The sequence below is a fragment of the Osmia bicornis genome, chromosome 5 (genome assembly GCF_907164935.1).
Source record: "Osmia bicornis bicornis chromosome 5, iOsmBic2.1, whole genome shotgun sequence".
NCBI classification, from domain to species: Eukaryota; Metazoa; Arthropoda; class Insecta; order Hymenoptera; family Megachilidae; genus Osmia; species Osmia bicornis.
The window spans coordinates 2,565,062-2,588,930 of NC_060220.1; the positions used below are offsets into that span (position 1 = coordinate 2,565,062).

General features: G+C 43.7%; 1 protein-coding gene across 11 annotated transcripts in view; it reads right to left on the minus strand.

Moving 5' to 3' along the window:
* The window catches only part of LOC114876538 (potassium voltage-gated channel protein Shaker), a 119,843-nt gene that overhangs the window by 63,202 nt on the left and 32,772 nt on the right, over positions 1-23,869 (minus strand). For 3 of the 11 annotated variants that reach the window (XR_003789405.2, XR_006829376.1, XM_029188106.2), the window contains exon 1: positions 14,915-15,917. The exons of 2 other annotated variants lie outside the window; for them this stretch is intronic. Coding sequence is in view for 6 of the 9 variants with exons in the window: in XM_029188106.2 (XP_029043939.1) it covers positions 14,915-15,348 (434 nt within the window). In the remaining 3 variants the exon portion in view is untranslated. Of the gene's footprint in view, positions 1-1,395; positions 1,498-10,284; positions 10,750-14,914; positions 15,924-23,869 lie in introns of those variants that run through there. 6 more of the 11 variants (XM_029188108.2, XM_029188109.2, XR_003789406.2 and 3 more) reach the window with 5 other exon arrangements.

The window sequence follows — 23,869 nt, forward strand, 5'->3', positions numbered from 1 at the left end:
GAAACATTGAAATCGCGCGCGAAACCGTATCAAATTTGTATCGAATGCTGATGGTTCACGCTTTGTTATCTTTTGTTACAATTCTTTTGATTATCAAGTAAGCAGTTCAATTATTTTTTAAACTCTAAGAGTTCTCTCGTATTCTCCGAATTAGTTAGAACCTTCTTGAATAAGAAATTGATGAGTTTCATATGTATTTATGAAAGTAATGGATACCGTAATATTGGCTAATAGCGTAGGAAAGATTGAAGGAAACTGAAATCGCGTAAACGTTCTCAGTGCCAAAGTTGTTTGCTTGTACGCTAGTGCATTTGAAATTCAAATGGACAAAGTTAAGGGACACCGTCGTGGGAAACAATTTCCCCAGACGTTACGCAACCTTAATAGGGCGGAGAATCGCGCAAACGCGACTTAACCCTAAATTTCGAGCAATCGCCAACGACAGGGAGTCGTTCTTCTATGGCGAAATTCATGTTCCCCCAGCATTACGTAATCTACAGACCTCTTTCCACCAACAAGCATCGATTTCAAGCAAAAGAAAACTGATCATCTTCGTTTCCCTCTTCGAAGCTCGAAAAATAATCATTTGCGAGCAGAAATCGAACAAATTTTAACGAAAATTTTATAACAACGCGTCTTTTACTTTATCGTCTACTACTTCACAACATACACAATTGGATCAACAGATAAAATAACACCAAACAAAGATACACATAAGAACACTATACGATTGTCTGACTTTTTACTTACAATACTACTGTACCTTGCTGTTATATCACATTTCTCTCATTCCAAAGTACTGTACGTTGTATCGATGAAATTAAATATATCACTCTTTTCATAATCCTCGACGTGTTTTCATTTTAACGCTACACACCAAACAAATATACGAATAAGGGCGATTGTCTGACTTATCGCTTGCGATACTACTGCACTTTACTATCGTGTCGCGTTTCTCTCGGTTAAAAATACTCAATATATAATTAACTCTTGCTAAATAGACTATTTCGTCGTTCGACGATGAATTCTCATAACTTTCATAGTGACCTATCGCAGACGCTGTATTCGCGTACTTTCGTGTTTCGTTTCATCGTCAACCCTTGCATGGGGTATAGATAATAAACAGAGACATGAAACAAACAGTACAAGACAGATAGACAGACAGACAAACAGACAGATATACAGGTGGCGAACACAGAGAAAAGCCTGGCATTTCGGCGAACCAGCGTGAATCGGCGACGCAACGAAGAGCGCTGGCAACAGATATTACAACGAACAAGACAACAGAAAAACAGGAAGAAGACAAGAGTAATTAGTAAGGCAACAAAAGGGAGACACGTAAAGTTGATTGTGCGTGAGATTGCGTGTTTCGTTGGGAGACTATGGTGGACTCACCCGCCAGCAACCAGGATCATCTGCATGTTGCATGGAGGCGGCCTCTTTGTCGCTTTTTCGCAGAGGGGGCAGTCCGGAGCGGTGAGTCCTCTAGTTTCGCATGCGGTGACAGAACATAGCTATAGAGTGGTAACTAGAGACAAACAGACGGACGGAGAAAGAGAAGAAAAAAGGAAAGATAGGCTGACCCTGCTTAAAGTATCTCTTTCTTTCTTTCTTTCTTTCTTTCTTCGATGTTTCTTCGCGTACGAATGAAAAATTCACGTATCCGATGTCGAACGTGTACAGAGGATGTTTCATGTAACCAGGTCAATCTATAGTTCTAATCCAATAGAAGATAGAAAAAAAAAAGTTTCATTAGAGTAAATTAAATGGCGACCAATGGAGCATCGCAAGGAGATACAGACGTTCCATTCGACGTGATTTAATTTTGCCTAATGAAATCTTTTGTATCACCTAGCAGTTTAGAGCTATAGCTCAACCTTGTCGTCTGGGATACTCTGCACATAACGTTGCTTTCGAGGAACAAGGTTTACTCCAAGTTTTATACCACTATTGTCACTTAAATTATTGATTCGAGTTTGAAACCGTGAGACACCGGTTCAATGTTTCGAATCGTTGTATAGTTTAAGCAGGGCACAGAGAGATAAAGGAGAGAAATATAGACAAGTAAGGAGAGAAAAATCTTTAAATACTAGCTAAAGGTGTATGGATATACAGGATGTCCTATTCGAATCGAAAGTGTTTATTTTATTGCCATTGTTACATTAGAATATTCGTTTTACTTAATGTCTTTTACCCTTCCAAGCGTTTCGCTGAAAATTTCTTGACACCGCTGAACTTTTTATTGAAAGCAAATAAAATTAATTTTCCTGTCTCTCTTCACCTTCGTCTAAGAAGAAATTACTGACGTCAGATTGATAGGACATCCTGCATATTAGAATGTTGCACAAGTACCATCCGCTTGTCTTTTACTGTATACAATTATTTTCAAATTGAAAGACAGCAGTTGTGCAGCAATCTAACATACGTATATTTATAATCTAAGATAATGGCGAAGAGAAAGAGAGTGTGTGTAGAAATCGAAACGGAAAGAAGTGGAAGTAAAAGGAGATTCTACGAAGAGTAATAATTACATGTGGCATGGATCGTGTCGATCGTTTCGTGACAAATCAACCTTGAAAGCCGTGGTTCTCGACGGGCAACGAGGAAATCGTCCAGGAATTTTGCCAACAAACTTCTCCCGCCAACAAGATCGACCGTACACGGACACAAATACACCGGCAAAGTTTTACCATTTTTCTCGAGAACTAGAGCCGAGCGCGAGAGAATTCCGGCGATCAACTTTTTTCTTTATGGGAGGCTTACTTAAAATGAAACACAAATTTTCCGGCTATAAAATTCCCTTGACTGGTAATGCGTATGAATTTCAAACGGATTTAGAACTTAATGTTCTACGCTTGGCCGTTTCGTATTCTACGCGCGTAACTTTACACTTTACAGCGTTTACAGCCTGGCCGCAGTAGATACAGCCGTGTCTGGCAAGACACACGGATTGATACGGATTCTCCACGATATTAACTACTCTAACGTGCCAGTTTTCAGAACGATTCGTGTAACGCTATTACATAATAAAAATTTTCATTTCTTTAAATTAAATTGAATTTATAGTGGCAATTACCGGCAACTCCTTGAGACAATCAACGCGTTAACTGTACATCCGACGCGATTGTTATTTTCAACGTGTTGATCCGGCCGTGAAAACACCGATAACGGAAGAAATACGACCAAGTGGAACAATAGAAGCTCCGATGAGTGGAGAAGCGGAAGGAAACTCTTAAAGTCAAAAATGTTGGAGCATTGTATCGAGTGAAGGGTGAAAGACTGGAATAGTATTAAACTACAATAGTAATCACCTTCAATTGTTCCGAAATCCGATTACCATTAAATGTAATATGTACACGTAAAGATGCAGTTTCAATTTTATGCACAATTCAATGGTGAAATTAACGTATTAATCGCGTATTAGTTATGGGTCAAAATGACTTTGTAGCGATGGTCATAAAGGCTGAAAAGAGGGAACTAAAAGAACTCTTACGTAAAAGTATCTCGACCGATACCTCGTCGCACTCGCGTCACAAAGAACCAATAGCTCAACTTGACACGGAACGATCCATGTGTACTCGTCTGTATATAGTGTGTATATAGTGAACGGTGTGTAAATAATTAATGGCCGCGTAGCGGCAAAAGAAGAGGTAGTAATAGTAATAGTAGTAGTAGTAGTAGTAGTAGTAGTAGTAGTAGTAGTAGTAGATAGATAGAGAAAAGAGAAAAGTACAGTGGCTAACTGGCGATGGCCCAGCAGATCGCCGTGGCGGCTCGCACTATTGTACCTTCCCGCATGTTGCGTTTACTACCACGAACCCCCGTGTGTCCCGCGTACGTCCTAGGACAGCCGGTGGTGTGTGTGTTATGTGTGTGCCACTTACGAATATTCTTCAACCACTGTCACACCGCACACTTCTCTATCTGTCACTCTTTCGGTTCACCAGGTCCACCTTGTTCGAGAACGCATGAAAGCAGAGTTCAGACGAGTCCACACGATTTGTCCGGATACATACTCGCACTCTTACCTCGAGAAACCGTTTCGTGTGCTCGTTAAAGAAACTTAAGGGTAGGTTAAGAAGGAAAGAAGGGCGTGGATGTACAAGGTGGACAAGGTAGTAAGAAATGATGAGAAATGGTGAAAAGTGGTGAAAAGTTTGTTGAAAATCGTAGGGATGAAAAGCGATAGTAGTCGGTTTGGTTCGGTACGGTTGGTATCGAGCCACGCTCGGCCGTCAGCTGATCGCTCGACCGACTAACTCTGTACCAGCGGCGCGAGTTCACCGCGAGAGAGCGGATCGTTTCGAGGCCGCGTGTCGCGCGCCACTACTGCTCTTGGTGTCCACGCACTTGGTCGCGGGCACGTTGCTCGAATTTTCAACCAGACTTCTCCGAGTGTATAGCGATCGATCGGTCGACCGACAGAGAGAAGATGAGAGAAAGAATTTGAACGGATATCGAACCGCGACATCGGCCAGTCCCGTTACTTTCATCGCGTCAGACGAGTCCACCTTCGCCAAGGACGTTCGAGGAATTTCGACCGCGGCATTCCCTCAAGGACGAGCCAAGGATTCAACGTTGCTAGACACAGTGGTGCGAGGGAGTGCGAGGTTAGCTACCGTGTAACAGGAAGGATGGCCTATGGACGAGGAGGGAAGGGTGCTGCGAAACTCCGATAAACTACACGGTCACGCAATCATTTCATTTAATAGCAGGCTAGGACACGAGAGAATTTTGCTCGGTCCTCGTCCTCGATTTCGCGCAGGTTAACGAACACACGCGAACGGGAAAAATAAATTGCCACTCTACCACGCGGTTGCACCCCGACAGCATTCACGGGGAATCCCTGCCTTTCCTCTCTCTCTTTCTCTCTCTCACTCTCTCTCTCTGTCTCTCCCACTCCCTTTCCCTGAGTCACTGCGTAACGTAACACTGACACGCGTGAACCGCCTTAATTTCTGGCCCGCGAACGTCAGACGGGTCCACTTTGCCGCCGCCGTCGCCGTCGCCGTCGCCGCAGCCGACGCCGCGGCTGCCACGAGATCCTGACGAATCCTTTCGTGTACAAGAGAGGTTAGAACGCCGTCAAAGAGGATCGGGAAGAAAGAGGGGAGGGAGAGAGGAAACGTGGACACGGTACGGAGAAAGAGACGGAGAGCATAACGAGCACCGTGACACCAACACTGTCGCGCACAGACACAGGGGTTAATTCGATCGCGAGCCACCGGTGGTGGTGGTGGTGGTGGTAGTGGCCTTTCGAAATCTCATCCCGTCTCGTCTCGTCTTGTCACGCCTCGGAACGATCACGTTTGCCCGCGTTTCGTGGATTTCTGAATCGTCGGGGTCGGATGTGCGTGTCGCGCGACTCCTGTGGCTACGAGAAAAGGACGGAACAACGTTTTCCAGGGGAAGGGATAAGAGGCGTGGAGAGGGTGATCGCGTAGGTGGAGAGGGTAACACACAGAAAGAGAGAGAAAAAATACGGAAGGAAACGCAAGAAACGATAGAGGGTAGGACAGTAATGAAGTAGAAGAAGAAGAAGAAGAAGGAGGTAAAAAAAAATAAGGGCTGCGGTTTCGTTGAAAAACGACCGCGCGGGTGTTTACGCGGTAACGAGAGGCTGGCGTACGAGACACAGTCCCGCGGTTCCGTCGAGTGAAAACGTCGAGGTGTTTGTGCGTTTACTGGCACGGACAGACAGAGAGACGAATTCAGTAGTTAGGTTGGTCAGAGCGGCAAAGGACGCGCTGGAGGTGCCAGGCTCGGTACTTGCAACCACCGTGGCGTCGCTCGATGGCGCCACCGTCGTCGCGAAATCTCTCTCTCTCTCCTTCTCTCTGACTACCACCCTTTATCCCTACCCGATGCATTCCTAGTTTTCGTGTCTCGTCTTCGTCGAGGCGATAGCCTCGTCTCGCTCGGTCAGCAGCCGCGAATAGGGGCGAGGGTGGGGTTTAGTTGGGCGGGCAACGCGTGTGCCTTGTTCGCCAAGTCCACGGCACAGCATGCTCGTAGTCCCTCTCATTCGTGGTTCCGTGTCGAGAACGGCTCTGTTCGCGTTTGTATACCAGCAAACGGGTTTGTGCGCGGCTATACCTGCGCCTGTGGACGTACGCTATGAACGGAAGGGTGGAATTGCCCACCCAAACCCCATCCTCTACTACCGCCGACCATCCCCGCCATCGGCACGATGCTGCTGCTGCTGCTACTGCTGCTGCTGCTGCTCGTGCGTCGGTTTCCGAAGTCGATATCTAGCCACACCGGCGACTCGAGTATTATCCTCGAACACTTTTCAACCACCCTCCAGGATTTCCGCGTGTCCTGTCGCGAGCCTTTTATTTGCTTCTTACGGATATGGCTATTCTGGGGGGTAGAATTGAGATTGGGGAGGGTCGGTGATGACTTCGCTAGTTAGAAAGAGGGGATAGAGAATGAATGGACGGTACGGGATTGGTCCAAAATGGATACTCCTTTGATAAGGTAGAATACACTCTCTAAGAAAATTGAAAGTAACATCGATCGTTGAAGAGAAAAAGGGAAATCGATATAAAATTTCGCTACTAACGGAGTTTGGCTATCGAAAATGGTATGTTTAGCATTCCAACAGTTTGGAAAGCATTCGTTTGTTATGATTCTCGTGCCAATTGTATTCGAAAGCGGAAGTGAATTGGTACATTCACTGGGGTTGTAGAAACAACCAAACCTGGTATCACTGAGGATGAATTATTAAGGATATCATATATCGAACAGGGGAAGTTGGTTCAACGTATTAATAAAAATAGTAAAAGTCATTCAACCTGTTAACAAATGGTTTGTAGATTCGTTTACTATACATATTTGATATTACTTCTTCCACAGAAAGGTTCAATGAGAATGGTTCGTGCAAATTTCGAGATGCGATGGTTCGATAGGAAAGGAAGCAATTTTTCTCGAACGAACATTATTCACCTCAACAGCGAACTGCTTGAAGAATCGTTCCGGTGATAATGCACCGTTTCGAACAACTACAGAAACCTCGAATTACATTTCCTTTCGCTTTAACCTTCGCCCGATCGTTGGCGTAACGCGAGCGTGCAAGTAGTAGAGCGCGTGATTAGTCAGACGTCGAGATTGACCTAGCGTGAAACGAGCCTTGGTCAACTTTCATCCAAACTATTATATTTCATCGTGAAACTCCCGATGAATACTGTTTTCCGTGATCGATTAAAACATGTTTTGTGCCCGTGTAAACCCTTGTCTCCCATTTATCGTTTAATCGACCGATAATGTATAATAGCTTCAACTTCTGACTCTAATACCTTATACAATCGGTGCAGCAGGTATTAAAAACAGTTAAACGAAAAGCAATCATTTCACCCTTTAAAAAATCAACACGCATATCATTCGCTGAGCCTCATATGCGGACAATCGAACGAAAAAAGAAATGGGAATATTTATCGAATTCCATTCGGTCGCGTATCGAAATCTCCGATATTGATGATAACAGCATCGAACCAACAGGAATCTAGGACGCGTGAAAATCTTTTATCTGCACTGACCCAGACCTAATTCAGAATCCTGAGTAATCAGAGCCCTGTACACGCTGGCCTCGGTGGATAGCACGGTTTAACGCTAACAGCCCTCTCATCTCTACCTCAACGGAATGATCGATAGCCGACTAATCGACAGGTACGAAATCGTTTCGATCACCCTGACTAGACGAACAGGAGCGGCAATTTTCGAGCCGACCGCAACTCCAGATCCTCGCGATCGACCCTAGACTGAACGCGTGTCTCGTAATTCCCAACGCAACTGACCGCAATATCGTTTGACCTAATCGAGTGATCTCGATGCTCGTTCACCGTACCTTCCCCATACTCGATGATTAACGACGTTCCTTCTGTGTATATCAGGCCTGTTCAACTGGGTACTTCCTGAGTAACGGGTAGCTACCGTTGCTCAAAGGGCAGAATCCCGAGTACCAATTGTAACCATGATATCGTAAATCAATTCATGTTATAAACGGTTAACATTGCTCTAATAGCCAACGCGTTAACTAAAAGAAAATCAGGTTTGATATAGGGGTTGAAAACGAGTGTGGAAAATGTCCAGAACGCCATCTGGTGGAAAGCTCTTGAAACTAAACGAACGACCCGCCTGCAAACTTCGTACAAGCTTTTGATGGTGAGTTCCAGAGAGCTTTCGTAACGTGCATAGGTACCTGTCGTACCAACCCGGTAACAAACTCGAGAAGTTTCCAAGGAAACCAACGTGTCACGCTTTCGCTATAAGCTACTGAAATTTTGGTTTTTTTATTTCTACCTTCAGCCCTTATTTATTAACATAATAATACAGTAAAAGATAGATAGGGTGTTTCAAAGTTATAACATCAAACTTCTTAAGATAAGTAGGGGGATGCTCTGTTTCAACTTTGAATCACTCTGTACAATAGAAAAAAATTGATCGATACTTTATTCCTCTTATTGAAAGGATACAATATCTACTGCAAGACGGCCAATTAATTACTTGGCACATATTATTACTCGGGTGAAATGTTTCATTTTAGCTACAGCCACCTAGTAATGAAGTTTCTAATTGAAATCACTTACACCGTAGCTGGTTACGGAAGTCAAGAGCTACTTATAATCAATGCAGTTACCGAACTCAAAATCTACTTATGATTGCCACCTAATTACTTGTACAGACATAGCACACACTTCTAAAGCTCGATCATTAATAGATAAGCCTCTGAACAGAGACAGATTTTGATGATTACAATGTTTGAAATATGAATTAAGAATTATTATAATTTTTGTTATTGAATTTCATCAAGCACTAGACAAAAACCACCCTTTAAACGAAACAGAGGCGACCAAGCGATAAGGGGATGAGAGTAGGGGATAATAATTAAAATCAGAAAGCGTGCAGCTTTAAATTACTGTCACCGCTTTTTGCGCCGTGGCAACTGACTACGGTGGTCACCCTGTCCTCCGCCCGGAAGTATCACCAACGAGAACAATAATCTCTCGATCCACATCGTCATCTTCTCCGGAACATTAAACTCATCCCAGTAGGTGCTGTTTGCCAAGACATCGCGTTAATGATTTTCGCGCAAACAGCATCTCGCTTCGGGCCCTAAATTTAAGACAGGAATCCTTAGACGTTCAACGACCATCTCTCTTCTTTGTCATAATCAACGAGAATGAATAATTAATCCGTGTAATCGCATTAATTAACCCTCGCTGATCAACTCTTTGCGATCTGAATCGTTCGTAATGTCGGATCTATCGTTTGCTCGTTCTACTTTCTATTTTAATGCCGACGTTAATCCTTGTACAAATGAGAATTTGACTTTCCCAGATTTCATAATATGTGATCTTTTTAAATTAAAATTTCTCAAAGGTCTTATAATTACGATATCGTTTGAAGTTACTTTCTTTCATGGAGGCAAATAGGAGACGACTTCTTTAATTAGTTTTCGTCAAAGGAGTCGACTTTCAAAGGAAGTATATTTCAAAGCAAAGATAGTTTGGAATAACCCGCACAATGACCTGTCAGTAATCATTAGTAGAAGAAAATTAGATCTTTAGCGATAGCAATGGATAGTGGTAGACTAGAAAACGTGGCAACGGCCGTCAATGCGTTAAAAATCCTGGTAACCTGGTTTCGTTTTTATCGAGTTTCATCGAGAAGAAAGAAGACAGCAGCCAGGAAAGCCAATTAACGGTGGAAATGAGCATTCGACACGGTCGTAACGGGATTCCAGAAATCGAAAGCAGTCAGACCGCAAAGGGTTAATCTAGACGGGTAACGAGGTATCCCTATCCCGGCACGATTCATTTCGAGAAACAGACTTTATTTGTCCGCGTATCGTAATTCGATGACGGCCACTCGGGACCCCGTCTCGACTTGCCATCTCAATTTTTAATCGCCAGCAACTCGATCCTACTACTAATCACAACGAAACGATACTTGCGAACGAAAAGCAGTTAACACTTGTCTGCTATTTTTCTGAAATAGAATCTGAACGACAGAGTCTACCATCATTCTGTTCGACGATCTGAAATTTTCTCAACATTTTCTGTCGATCTTAGCATGTTTCATCGATCCGTTCGAGTACACGCGAACCCCCGACGATCACAAGAGGTGCAGCATGAGTGCTCTTAGCAGCCGAAAGTAATCGCGAAACGAGTCGAGAAATACTAAAAAAAAAAAAAAAATGAAAAAAAATGGATCCGATGGTTACACGGGAAACTAGCAAAAATTTATTTTCCTAAAAAATTCTACGAAGCGTGGGGTACTTACACATAGAGAGCGCTTGATACGAAAACCGTCAGAACCAGAGAATATGGCAAACAGATGTAACAAATGCCGATGGAACGTAAAATCAGGTTGCTGACGATTATTAAAATCACCGAATGGACGAGCAGGGATCCGAGACCCATATCACACTACCAACACATCTTCAGCTGTCTCACATAGAAATCCACGATATCGCACCACTGATTTACCAAATATGTTCTATTATAAAAAACTGAGTTTTCTATAGTTACAACTAAATTTCTTTCAAGACTAAGAAAATGCCCCCAATGAATGGGGGTATTTAAAAGAAAAAAATTCCAAGGGTTGCGAGCTCCGATATTCGCGAACCGTGACAGATCTTCAGCAACGGCGAACTGAAGCCGTGCATTCGACAAACCGCTAACTATCGTGTCTGCAATGAGTCGAGGAGATAGTATTGGCTTGTATATTTCAGTAACGTACCGATACTACTTGTGGCTAGTTGGAAATTATATCACACACGATTGAAAAATTTACAATAGTTTAGATTTTCACTCGAAATTCAACAGTTGAAATATCATAAAATAGTAATTATACAAAATAGAAAATTTAGAGCCGAAATTTAAAAATTAATTATTCGTATTCTTAATAATGAACATAACGTTGAATTTAAGACCCAAGAATGAACACGAATATGTCAGAAATTCTGTAGAAAAATACTAATTCGTATTGGTGTAGCATAATTTCACTTTCATCGGTGAAAATGAATGAAAGAAAGGGGACCAACGATGAGCAACGACGCGACTGTTCGAAAGGCAATGGTTTACAACACAAACGGTTAAAAGGCTTCAGAAAGCTTGTAACAACTGAGAAGAAATACCACAGGCTGAATGAAAGATCGCGTTAAAAAATGGACTTGTGGGAAATATGCTTAGGTAACGTTGAATTAGGGTTTCGCTATCGTTCATGTCTCGCCTTGACTCGAAATTAACATCAATCACCAGGTAATTACAAATCCCAATAATAGAAACACAGATACTGCCTGACAGCAATTGACGCGTTAATAAAACTTTCGACTTCTATTAAAGATCGTCAAAGAATGCATTCACCGAGTAGAATATTTTTAGCTTTAGCTTTTGTAATGTAGGTGAACCGAATGAGAAGAGTGTAATAAAAATTTGAACGGTGTAGAAAGGTTAAGAATATCCCTAAAGCCAAGTATCTTACACAAAAGATGCCATTCAATTTCCACGAAAGGAAACAATTTCTTTTCTGAATGAATAGAAACGTTTTCCTTTTCACTATCATCTCTGACAAGATTCCAAATGCTTTTCGTGATTGTAGATCGTTTAAGAAATAAATAAAATGAACGTACACTGGAACGATGCAATTGTAAGCTTTACTGATCGATACAGTTTATAAATGGTGATCTGTATCGGTCGATTTAGTGTCGTTAAATGCGGCCTAGAGCTCCTAAGCCGATCTCTAAGGTTCTTCGATTTACGCGATCGAGCTACGAGAAATATTTTCACGAACCGACGTTATTCGGCTTCGCGTATCAATAATTGTAGGCTTTCTCAACCTGATATTCCTTCGACTGTAGGACGATTCTTTCTTCGAGTGTAATTGTTGATAAAAATTTATCAGGTTTCGAAATACCCCACATATGATAGAAAAATGGAAATTGAGTTTAATCTAAAATTAATGCTGCCCTGAAACGAAAAGCTCTTTGCTATCCAAAAAAAATTGGATTAATTAAAGACACAAGAGCATTACATTTCGTAAAATTCTTATTTTTCTTTTATCCAATCCACGGAAAATAATACAACCATCCGCTATTCGTGGAAAATTCACAATTCGTGTGCAGTGTTTGTCACTCTTCTGTCGTCGGTTACGTTTCCATACTCTTTCGACGATTTTTTCACGTGTAAATTCACACTCGTTAGCCCTCAAAATTCATCCACGTCGAAACACACGTGCACATTTTATATATAAAAACAACTCATGCAACGTTTCGTGGCGGCGAACGATTAAACCCGTCTCGGTGCAACGAACGCGAAAAGGAAAGGGTGTGTTGTCGAATACATATATACCTACCCTTTATTTTTTTCGTTTTAAAATTTCACGCAGGGTAAAACATTGCACTGAGAGAAAAACCTACCTTGACGGTACTCGTACTTTTTCCATTGCAACGTTTAATTTGAATTTCTTTCAAATTTTCAACGATACAACGTTACATGGAATTTTTTCACGGACAAAATTTTCCGACTGTTTATTTAAACACTTTACCTCCTGCTATAGACACTCGGGAATGTAAAATAGAATTCATCGTACAAAAATAAAAAAAAAAATAAAAAAAAATGAGAAAGAAAATCGATGACAGACCAGATTTTTCAATTGTTTATTCGATCAGGAATTCGCGCACGGTTTAACGCTGAAACAAATCCAGCAAGATATCCTCGATCTGTCATTGGAAAGCTGAAATTGAAATCTCACCGATTTATTCGCCGTCTGGCTGTGTCGTTATAGTTCCAATGGTGATTCGCGATATCGCTATGGGAACGTTATGGGGGAAACGATTTCTCTCAGCACACGGGGGTGTAAGAAGGAGAGATGGAGGAGGACGAATCCGGGTCCGTTTCGATTCCGATTTCCTGCCTTCTCTCGCACAATTCTCGAGCGGAAGGCAATTTCTTTCGGGTCGACACATCGAACAAAGCATTCCAGGTATCATTTTACCAGGATAGGATTAAAAGACGAACTGCTAAGGGGGTAGAGAGAGTACGTAACGTTTCTTCTTCGGTTCACGCCGATAATCGAGTAGTGCGTGAAAGCTTTATCGTCCAAGGTGCAAGGCTCTTCATTCCATTTCATTCCATTCCATTGCATCGCATTCCAAGCTTCGATTGAAAGCACCGGGATGAGCGATGAGACTCATTACGTTTTTTTTTTTCCTTATTTATTCTTTTTTTATTTGTCAATTGGTCGTTGTGCTTGCCCGAAGATACGATCATTGGTTCGATGAAAAGCAACGGGTCGACGTTGACTTTGGAAAGGACCCCGTGTAAAGAGGTTCCGTTTATTGTTTTTTATTTAGTTTCGCTCGATCGTCATCGCATTTTGGTGTCGGGGATACAACCAGTAAGAAGCGGTCCAACATCGAACATCGCAAGCTTGTGTGTGTTTTTTAATGCCTCGTGCTGACAGATATATGTCGGGAGATGTCGGGGAGGTCTGTGTCCGGCGCCCAAGGTCACCCAACGTGTGGAACATACAAAGCCTCTGTGAACATTGTGCATTCGCTGTCAGTGGAAGCTGCTGCGCGTGAAAAAAGGCTCGCCAGAACGCCGTCTTCTGGATTGGGACAGGTTGGGACTGAGGACAGTGCTGCCCATGCCTATCTTGAATAAGATTCCCGATGGGTCCATCGTGCATTTAAGTCCCCCCACCCTATTCGCGATTCACTTTGGATCCCTAGTGGAATATGCAGCAAATGTGTACCTATTCCACTTACTTCTTGACCCATGGACCCACGTGTAGTGTTTGCAGCGTTTAAGGATCTAGTGGGCTTTGTGAAAGCACCCACGGACAGCACTGTGCTAATGGTACGGATCATGCTTCTTTGGAAATCATCGTGCTTTTTATTGGACGCCCTCGAGATCGTTGTGAATGATCATCTAACCGTGGCTTTTTGGCTTTGCTTCGATCGATCAATGAATGTTTGTATCAGCGATATTAACCTTTGAGTTCAGTATTCATGGAACAAACTTTGCCAACTTGTTGATCACAGCTGGGTTAACACTTTGATGGCCGAGAGTTTCATGGAATTTCGAAAGTTTCGTAATTTTATGTATTCTTTTATATTATAATCAAAGCATATTGATACGATTACGTTTGAAAGGTTCCATTAATGTACGAAGCTAAAGTATCTCGTCAAAATGTTAATGACTCATTATTATTTACCGAATTTCAACCAGGCGGACATAATACACACGGTTCGAGGTATCACAAAGCGTTCGTTTACGAATCGATAGTAAATTTACAACGCCTGACGACGGAAACACATGGGAAACTACGTGACCCGTTCACGTCAATGTGTCTCCCCGCGGCGTTTCCTTCGAACCGTAATTACTGCATCGAGCACATGTGCACAGCGATGTTTCCACGTACGTTAACGATTCTCGAGGGCAGCACGCTCGAATCTTTGCTGAATAGGAGCAGAATGGACGCGAGTAGAGCGGCATAAATTATTCAAAGGAATCAGTTATCGCGTATCAACGCACAGAATGGTGAATTCCGATCGGATAATTCGATCTCGAAAGTGGAGAATCCACCCTACTCGCGGACGCTAGAGGAACACTGGAGGGTTGCAGCACCGGGTAACGAGGCAGAACATGAAAACAAGGTATAGGCGGGTAAAATGTCCGTGAAGCGAGTCACGCGACTTGGCCAGTTCCCTAACGTGCTGTTCGTTAAATTAGGCCTAGGTCAAATTCGATGCATCCTGGCCAAATCGCGCGAATCATCCCCGCGTACTGGCGAACGGGTGAAAACGGCGAGAGGTGAACACGTAGGAATAAAATTCCGTTTGAAACGGAGAATAAAAACATAAGAATAAAAAATAGAGAGCTTAGAGATAGTCAGAGAAACTCACCGTCTCGTCTTAACGCGACGATAACGGCGATAGTCGTTGGCGTTCACGTCGTTGGGGTCGAAGCCCCTTCGATGTTTAGGCGGCGAGGACATGGTGGTGGCAGCCTTGGTACCGCTCGACAACGCGTTTGGCGACGCGCTAGTGTTGGTATTGTTGTTGTTGTTGGTGTTGTTGTTGCCGATGAGAGGGCAGCTGTTGTCAACGATGTGCAAGGAAGCGAGAGGCGGCGGCGAAGGTGGTAGCTGGGCGGGGACGAGGCCGGATACCGAGATCGCGCGTTCCGAAGTCGAATGACAACGACAATTCGGTGTCGTTGGTGCTGTTGGTGCTGTTGGCTCGCCGATTACGAGGGTCCGATCCCCGTGACCGACGTGGCTCTTTGGCACCGCGTTCAGCTCGTGCCTGCTAACCCTACCGGCTCCCGGCCCACCCATTCAAATCCTCGATTGTCGCCCGTTCACTCCACCTCTCTCGCTCAGCCTCCGTGACGGCTCCTGCCTCTCTCCTCTCCCAAACACGATCACTCTTTTATCTCCCTTTTACTCGCAGCTTTAATTCCTCTTTAAGCTATAACCCTTTCCGTCTCGATACTCGGCCAACTATCTTCCTTCCCTCTCCTATCTTGTCCTGTCCGGTTGCAGTTCCAAGTCCCGTCCGATATCCTGCGGACGCGGCACACGCGATCACGGAACGAGGAAAATGCTCGTGGCTCGGGCCACGACCCGATCCTCTTTCCTCCTCTCGGCTTCATGCACGGCCGACCACCTATCCCTCTGTTACCTTACTCCACCTTTCGGCGCACCTTCGCCACTTCGTCACTTCGCGACCGTCACACGCACGTGCAACCCTCCGCTTCTAGGAGTGCACGAACTATCATCCGTGTCGAAACGGATAGCAAGAGAATACGGAAGAAATTGGAGAACGGAGGGAAACGAGTAGAGAAGAGTATAGACGAGCAAGCGGGCGGTAGGGTACCGTGACAACGTGTACGAAAGCGTCCACGCCAATGTCCAAACACGGTGTTCCTTCCGTTCCGCGATCACGCCGACTCACTTCGCCCACCGCCACGAAACTCTCACCCTGTGACGGGCTGATTTGGTTAGGTACCGCTCGGTGGCAGCACCGAGGCAAGAAGCAGAGTCTAGTCAGGCCAGATATTGGCCAAAACGATAGATAGAGAAAGAGGATCGAACGGAACAAGGGCAGCTCGATGTCGATCAGATTGCGCGACGCGGATAGACGATATGGATGAAGCGGCCGCGCATGGGATCCAGCGATCTCGCCACCAAGCCGTTGCAATTCCAATGCGGATATCAGGCGGAACCGTTACCAGTCTGGCTCTATTAGCCAGTCATCCGTTCGCCAACAGCCGAACACACGATTCAAGGAGTGAGGTGCTATCGACCGCGACCTTGAACCGTTTCGAACGCAAGCACGGCTGTAAGGGCTCGCGAAAAGAAGATCGAGAGAAATTCCAAACGGCAATTAGGTCAATTTCGCAGCCCTCCCTCCTCAGAGGGATCAGTGAAATATTTAATCGTTAAAGGTAGGGGAAGAGGTTACGCTCCAACACATCCATTTGCACCTAGTCTCACGCAGTCACACGACGAACCAATTAACCACCATCCACGCCCTCCTCCACCCTCGGACTAAAATAGACTTGATTCGGGGGAGCGTCGCGCGGTGGCACCACCATAAAACGCACGCGACTGTGATGCACAGGGAAAACAAACGCAACAGAGGGTGCGAGGACAGTTTGGGATAACTTTGATCGAGCATTGATCGTGAAAGATGAGAAACAGCGACACTGAAAGCGTTGGTTTTTGGCAGACAACGCAACGAGAGATTAATGAATGGAGGAAGCCAGGCGGTTGTGTCCACGTGCTCGCACGTACCGTGTTGATCGAGCTGGCGATCGTCCAGTCCCGTCCGCACGAATTCACCGCTGACCCTTACGTACGTTTCCCTTTGCGTGCAACAAGGAATCGCCCAACACCTTTCGACATTCAAGGTGATTGTCCACCCTTGCGTCCAATCTTCCGTATCGAAACGTGGACGCAACGAGGCATCATAGCGACGCTATTGTTTCGACATTCTCCTCCCTCGTGAAATTGTTGCTTGCACTCTTCGCGATCTTCGGTCGCGAAGGAAACGCAATCTTCGATATCGTCGATCACTGATCGCGTCGCGTCGGGACCTCCCGCCCGCCCAAACTTATTTTCCCGTCGAGTGAATCAACCACCCGAAAGATGGCGATCGCGTAGCGCGCCGCGAGCGCTCACCCGGTCAATACGAGAAAACGAAGAAAAGGGTCCAGAGATTCGACGGCACGCTAACCTCGATTCCAACCCCGTACGACTACCGCAACACGCTCTATCCTCGGTGCACGCGGACTTGCTCTCGATCGAGGAAGCTTCGATGATCGATACGCGACCCGAGGCCTTGAACGCCGCCAACTTTTTGACTGATTTCACGAGCACTGATAGGCACACGATAGGCATATCGTGTAGCCCGGTGGGCGCCCTACTACACTTCTCACCACTAGGACAGTAGGTCGCCGAGACCTTGAATCATTTTTATTTTCTAAACTGAAACTCTGAAACCGCGCTTTAAACGATATAAGGAAAATTTATCCAACAACTGGTATAATATGAGTAGAAACAATTGGAAATAAAATGCATATCGAAAATCGTTATGATCAGAATCAGATCCTTAGCGAAGAAGATTCAAAGTTTCAAGTAAAAAAGAACGATACAAAGATTGCAACGTTTAAGAAGAAAATAAGATACGGTACCTCCGTTCTCACCCAACAAAATCCACATGGTTCAAGGATCGTTACGAAGATCAATATGGATCCGGAAACATCGAAGCAACGATTCAACACTCGTATTAATGATAATGAGACGCAGGATGTTCGTTTACCCACCCGTCGCCACGTGACGATGAAATCGGTGTGCGAATGAAGACCCTTGGGTATCATCCACGGAAACTGAAGATCTACAGAACAGAATTCTGGAGAAAGCGTGGAGGTTTCAGGTAGGCCGTGTCCCCTAGGTCGCGTACCTTCGAGAGGAGGCTGTTTGTCAGGTTTACGAACAATGAGTGACGCGAATGGTAGCACGGCGTCGCTATGACTGACTCTCTCTCCTGACCCAACGTAGACGACCTGGCTTGTGGCAGGCAGGGAAGCAAGCAAGCAGGCGTATCAGTGGTTGGTCAGCCGGTCGCAACGTTTTGCTTGCTAGCGATGGACTTGATCCGATTCCCGACTTTTCCCCCTTGATCGATGCGAACGTGAGCTGCCCTCTTGCTCGCAAAAACACCTATTCACGGTGTATACTTTCGCTTTACAACACTACCTTCGGTTTCAGTTTCATGCTTCTTTCGATTGGACACGTTGAATGTCCCGAGGGGTACTAGTGTTTGGCGCCAGTAATTCAATATTTGAGAAAGTACGATAGAGAAGTTGTAGCAAATGATTTCAATAACTAGAGCTGGAAAGAACTGTATAGTTAGAATGTCACATTCGAGATCGATGCTTCATGTATGCATCACATATTTCCTGACATATTGTTGTTGTTACTTTATCGGTTCTGTCAGTATAATTTACAATGTTGTACAGAATTTTTTCATTCTAACGAGTTTGTTATTAAAGTTGTCAATACTAAAATCCCTGAATTATTCAATAAAATATAAAAATGTTTAATTTCAAATTTGTTTTCATCGTTTGCACTGTTGTCGCGTGTTGCTCTCGTATCCGGGAAATTGGGTCGGCTGTTCCTAACAGGGGCGGCATCGATTCCCGAAGAAGGTCGCCAGGAAAGCTCTCGAGGAACTCGTTTGAATTACCCTGTCGTTTTGCATTTCCTTCCGCCGTTTGAGTCATTGCAACCACATTTCTTGTATTGCCACTGGATACACTGTGCGCATCCTCGTTGTGGTAACACCCATTAACCCGTTCGCACCGTTTAAACCGCAAGAGACTTGGATGACGCGTTAGGCGAGCAACTATTCAGTCTACTATAATTATTTGTATAAATAGCTGAAGAGTACTGTTCAATTACTTTTCTAACAGCATAAGGTACGAAATTTATACTCGACGATGTATCGAAACAAATGGATCGATATTGCAAAATCTGAACGTGTAAATGGAACATTGCATTCAAAGGAACGAAGAAATAAGAAAACGCCATTGAATTGAAAGCAGCTTAGAGGGGCTGTTAGGGATGCAACGACTATAGGTTATGGTTAGCACGTAACAGAAAGTTTACCACCCTAGGGGCGGCGGTTTGTGGAACGGTCGGCTGCAGGGCAGCGTCGTGGCGCATGTCGCCGACCCCGTACGCTCACTTGTTTAATGCCCTGTGCCCCAGTAATCGAGTTTGCCGGACATACAGCAGACGCTCTGTGCGTCGCTGGTGATACCATCTGATCAGATGGTTACGATTAAAAAAGCTTACACAGCTGTATTAATAAATCGAATAATTATATTCGTAAGATTCGATCCTATCGATTTGGGTCCATTGTCAATTTTATATTTAGGTTACAACTGTAAGCAGATGTAAAGCGATAACGAAGGGAATGTTTCCGAGGATCGCAGAACGCGTTGTAATAAAGTGGCACGTTACCGTTGACAATCCCTATGTACACAGTTTCTTTCGTACGTCGACCTATTGCACGCGTTTCTAACCGATACAGGCCTTTCAAGTTGTATCGGTTAATCGTACATCATGTATGCAAACATTGTGTTTAGTTAAGTCAAACACCTATCAGACAACGTTACCCTTCCATCAATAATCAAAGCATGACAAGAAAGAATTGAACATTCTTCTGAATTTCAAAATTTTTAAACAACAGCTAAAACTGCTGCTAAAGATATTACAGTATCGCTAATTAATGTAACGAGTAGTAAAAGGGTACGTAGCATGCGTAGGTAGGATAAATACACAAATATGTTCGTTCCGCGGTGCACGAGAAGGAAAATATCGCGATTACCTGCAGGCGATCCCCGACCTGGGTCAATAGTGCACGGTTCAGCTACCCCCTTTTTTCTTTCTTTTTAAACGGCATTCATTACATTCCCGCTGGCAGTCGCAGTAAAAATCGTCAACATGCAACGACCACGCGTTCGACAATGCAGAGATAAAATTCCACGAATTGCGGAACTCAATTAGAATAGGAGCAAATTGTTTGGGACGAGCGCAAAGTAAACTACGAGTAAATGAATTCTTTGAACAAGTATTACACATTCTACGAATATGAAAGTTTAGAGAGTTTTCATGTGAGACGAGGTAACATAGTTCTTTCAGAAAATCATCGTTTCTTGACCTATACGTAACGGTGTAAGGCTAGCAGCTGCATAACGATCGTGTTAACGACCACCCCGACGACGAGGTGTCTGACAAATACAGGTAATTCCGCGAAACGATCGAAGAGGAAGTAGGCGGGTAAGCGGCGACCACTAGAGTCTGCCTAGGACAGCTGCCAGAACGCGAAAGTCATTTGCCAAATAGCCAACGAAACTGAATGAACCATCCATATAACCACCCTTCCATCTCTGAATGCTCTCTGTTCGTCTTGAACAGAGCCAGAGTCTCGTTGACGCTCTTGTATTCCGTGTATACGACACCGAATCGACCGCAAACTGTCCAATCAATTTCAACCTCTGTCTATACATGTGTGCCAGCTGGATTTATTTCTCTCCTAACGAAACATCTTGCATAGAAGAAGCTACCTTCGAATAGATAGATAAATATCTGGAACGTCTATAAAACCTTTGGACTGGATTATACGGCCCAATTCTTGTAAATGAGATGGATTGAAAGCTTCTTTTTTAGGTGGATTCTGAAGTAGAGATGGAAGAAAATGGAATTCTACAAGAGGGGATTAGAAAGCCCCTCAATAAAGAAAGCAATAGGCTGACTCTGAGGAAGGGTTGAATGATTTTACAAGCTGTACAAATAAGCACGAGCTATTGTTAGTCGTAATTTGCACCGAGATTATAAATATTAGCCGGATTATCTTTAGATGAATGGAAACATTGAACTAGCGTCGACAAGGTCGAAAGCTTTCTCAGCTTCCTGGAGTTTGCGTCAGATGGCAGAAGCTTTCCAAGAATGATCGAGCTTGTTATTGAATTCCAGCTTTTTAAACGCGTGTACAGTTCACAATGGAAATGGTTAATAAAAAAATTATTAAAATGCTTAATCAGCATTTATGTCCAAAAGCCAAAACCTGTCTCGTTACCTTTTTTTACGCTCCGAAGATTTCCGTCGACGCCGCGGTAACATCCTCAAGCCTAAAAATGCTCCTCTCATCCCAGCGTGCATCGCGATTAATCATTTAGAGGCACGAGTTGAAAATTCAACGTAACTGTCCCTAGGAGGAAGGTAGAACTGATAAAAACGAGGAAACTAAAGCTCCGAGGATCCGTGTTGCCACGAGGACACTTCACAGACAAAGCAACCAGGAACGTCATGAAAAATTCGCGGACAATTTACGACAGCGATGAAATCGGGAGATCTCAGATTCATCTCTTCTCTAACTTACAAAAAATTATGCATTTTTACAAAGCTTAAAGTTAATTTTTGATTATCACAGATCCACGAAAAAACAAGGCAACGCGTATCGTTTACTCGTTTACCTTTTCCACCTCCTCCTACACGGTTCTATCTATATCCCGCCCTTATTTTATCGTCGACGACACATTTAAACACCGTTGAAAGCAAAACATTTCAGATTTGTTGAAGTATAACGAAGTAAATACCACGATACAGAGAATCGAAGGAAGCACTGGGTTCTGAATGGTTTAACGCACCTCATCGATGGTCTAAAGTTTTCGTTCAGAATCATTCCGGTTGCAAATCTGCGTGAAAAGGTGGGGAAAGAGCAACAAGGTCTCAAAAATATCGTGTGCCCCGAATACATCGAAATCTAATCAAAAATTATGGTGTAATAAATTTAAAAATAAATTTCATAATTTCTGATTAAATATACCTTCAACTGGAAGTTTCAATTTCATTCTAGTTCACAGGATAATGTTTCATTCGTTTCAATTTGCCCGGGGACGTTTACCGAATGGTATTTGGTAAGCAAATCAGTGAAAATCGTAAGCGAAGTATATTCGTATCGAATATGAGCATCGTTGCATGTTAACAAACGAGTAAAGCAACGCAGGATTTAACACAACATTAATTCCCAAACGAAGTTATGTATATTTATACGAGTACGAGGGAGCAACGTGCACGTTTATGGGTTTGCTTATCAAACGGGCAAATATTTCCTCCGATCGATCGGTTTGTTCTTAATAAAAAAATAAAAATCCTCGATACCATGTATCGTGTACACTCGGTAAACTGTCAATATGTGACTTTAACGCGTTCGCTATCGCTCGGATCATCGAACTTTGTTGTTGTTCGAATACTTTGATGAATATCTCGATTCGTGAAAGCACGTCTGTACATCTGTTTCCTTGCTAACCCGAAGGAGCTGAAAGTTCTAACGTTGAATGGCACGAATTGTGCAGGTTATAAGACGGTTAAGATTTTAATGGGTAGATAACGATCTTAATGGACCCTGCTAATCTTCCGCTCGGGGAGCATTGAAGTTTAGCATCCCTGGTATCTAACGGAGGCCACCGACGACAACCTATAAATTTCAACTCCTGCGAACCGTAACGTTCGACTATCACGGAACTTCTTAAATAAATACCAACCGAAACTTTCTCAACGAAATTGTTCAAAATTTCTATCAAACTGAGTCTAAACAATTTGCAATTCATTAACCCTTTCGTAGACAATTTATCATCCATTCAAAATTTTCAGGTTGTTTTCGAAATTCGATAAATAAAATGGAGACAGACTTCAAGATTCTAGGATTAGAAAAATGGAAAATAGTGAAATGACGGAGGGTGTCGTAGGGATACGGATACGCTCCTGAAATATTTGGAATATGCGACAGGAAGGTGGGCGGTGTGAGAGCTGTTATATTTTGGAAACGAAGGTGACGCTTTGCCTGGGAACGGTGGAAAGGACGGAAACGGGCGAAACGCCAGGAATCACATTTCCCGTGGTAAATAGGGTAGACGAGCTTCGCCACGGTCGCCATTGATAAACGGACGCGATTCGGACGGGTTTCAAGGTTTTGCGATTCATAAGGGTCGACCGTGAATGTTTCGAATTAGAGGTCTCTGTGTCGCGTGTGCTAAAACGAATCTCTCGAATATAATTCATGACATTGTTAGTGCACGTTTATCTTACGATTAGAAGAGTTATTTTATAAATCCTGTGTTCCCATTTTAATTTATGAAATAACATTCCGTACAACGAGCCAAGGCATTAAAATATCCAGTAATCACAAAGCAGCCTGCTCGTGATTAATCGTATGCAAACATACTATTTCGCTTCGGGGTTAGTTTAAAAAGCAGATGAAGATTCTATGAAGCACACTCTGTTGAAATATTCATAGTACAATTAGGATGCTTCGAGAACGTCGTGAATAAGGGGAAGATCAAACCACCGATTCTCGATACGATAAACGTCAATGGCGCGAGTCTAATTAGCTCGGCAGCAGAGACAAGCCAACAGGTCAAGCCGAGTCTGGTACACGTTCCATTCTGTGCATTCCCAGCGTGCCGAAATTCCAAACCAATTCCCATTCCTTGACACGAGCACGCGTCGTCCCCTGCTTCCAAAACACCGATCACCGCGAGCAATCATACCATGGTCAAACGATGGAACTTCCAATGGAAGAGCAATCGGTTAGACAACTCGTTTCGATAAACGAAAAAATGGATTACATCCAGCATTTGACAAAGCAATCGTCACAACGTTTTGTCAGTTTTATCTAGGGGATCTAGAGAGACACAAAAGATATATCCTGTAGAAATAAACAAATTTCGTGAGGTGCGCGCAATGACGTTAACCGCATGCAGTCGTTGCACGATCGATCACGCAG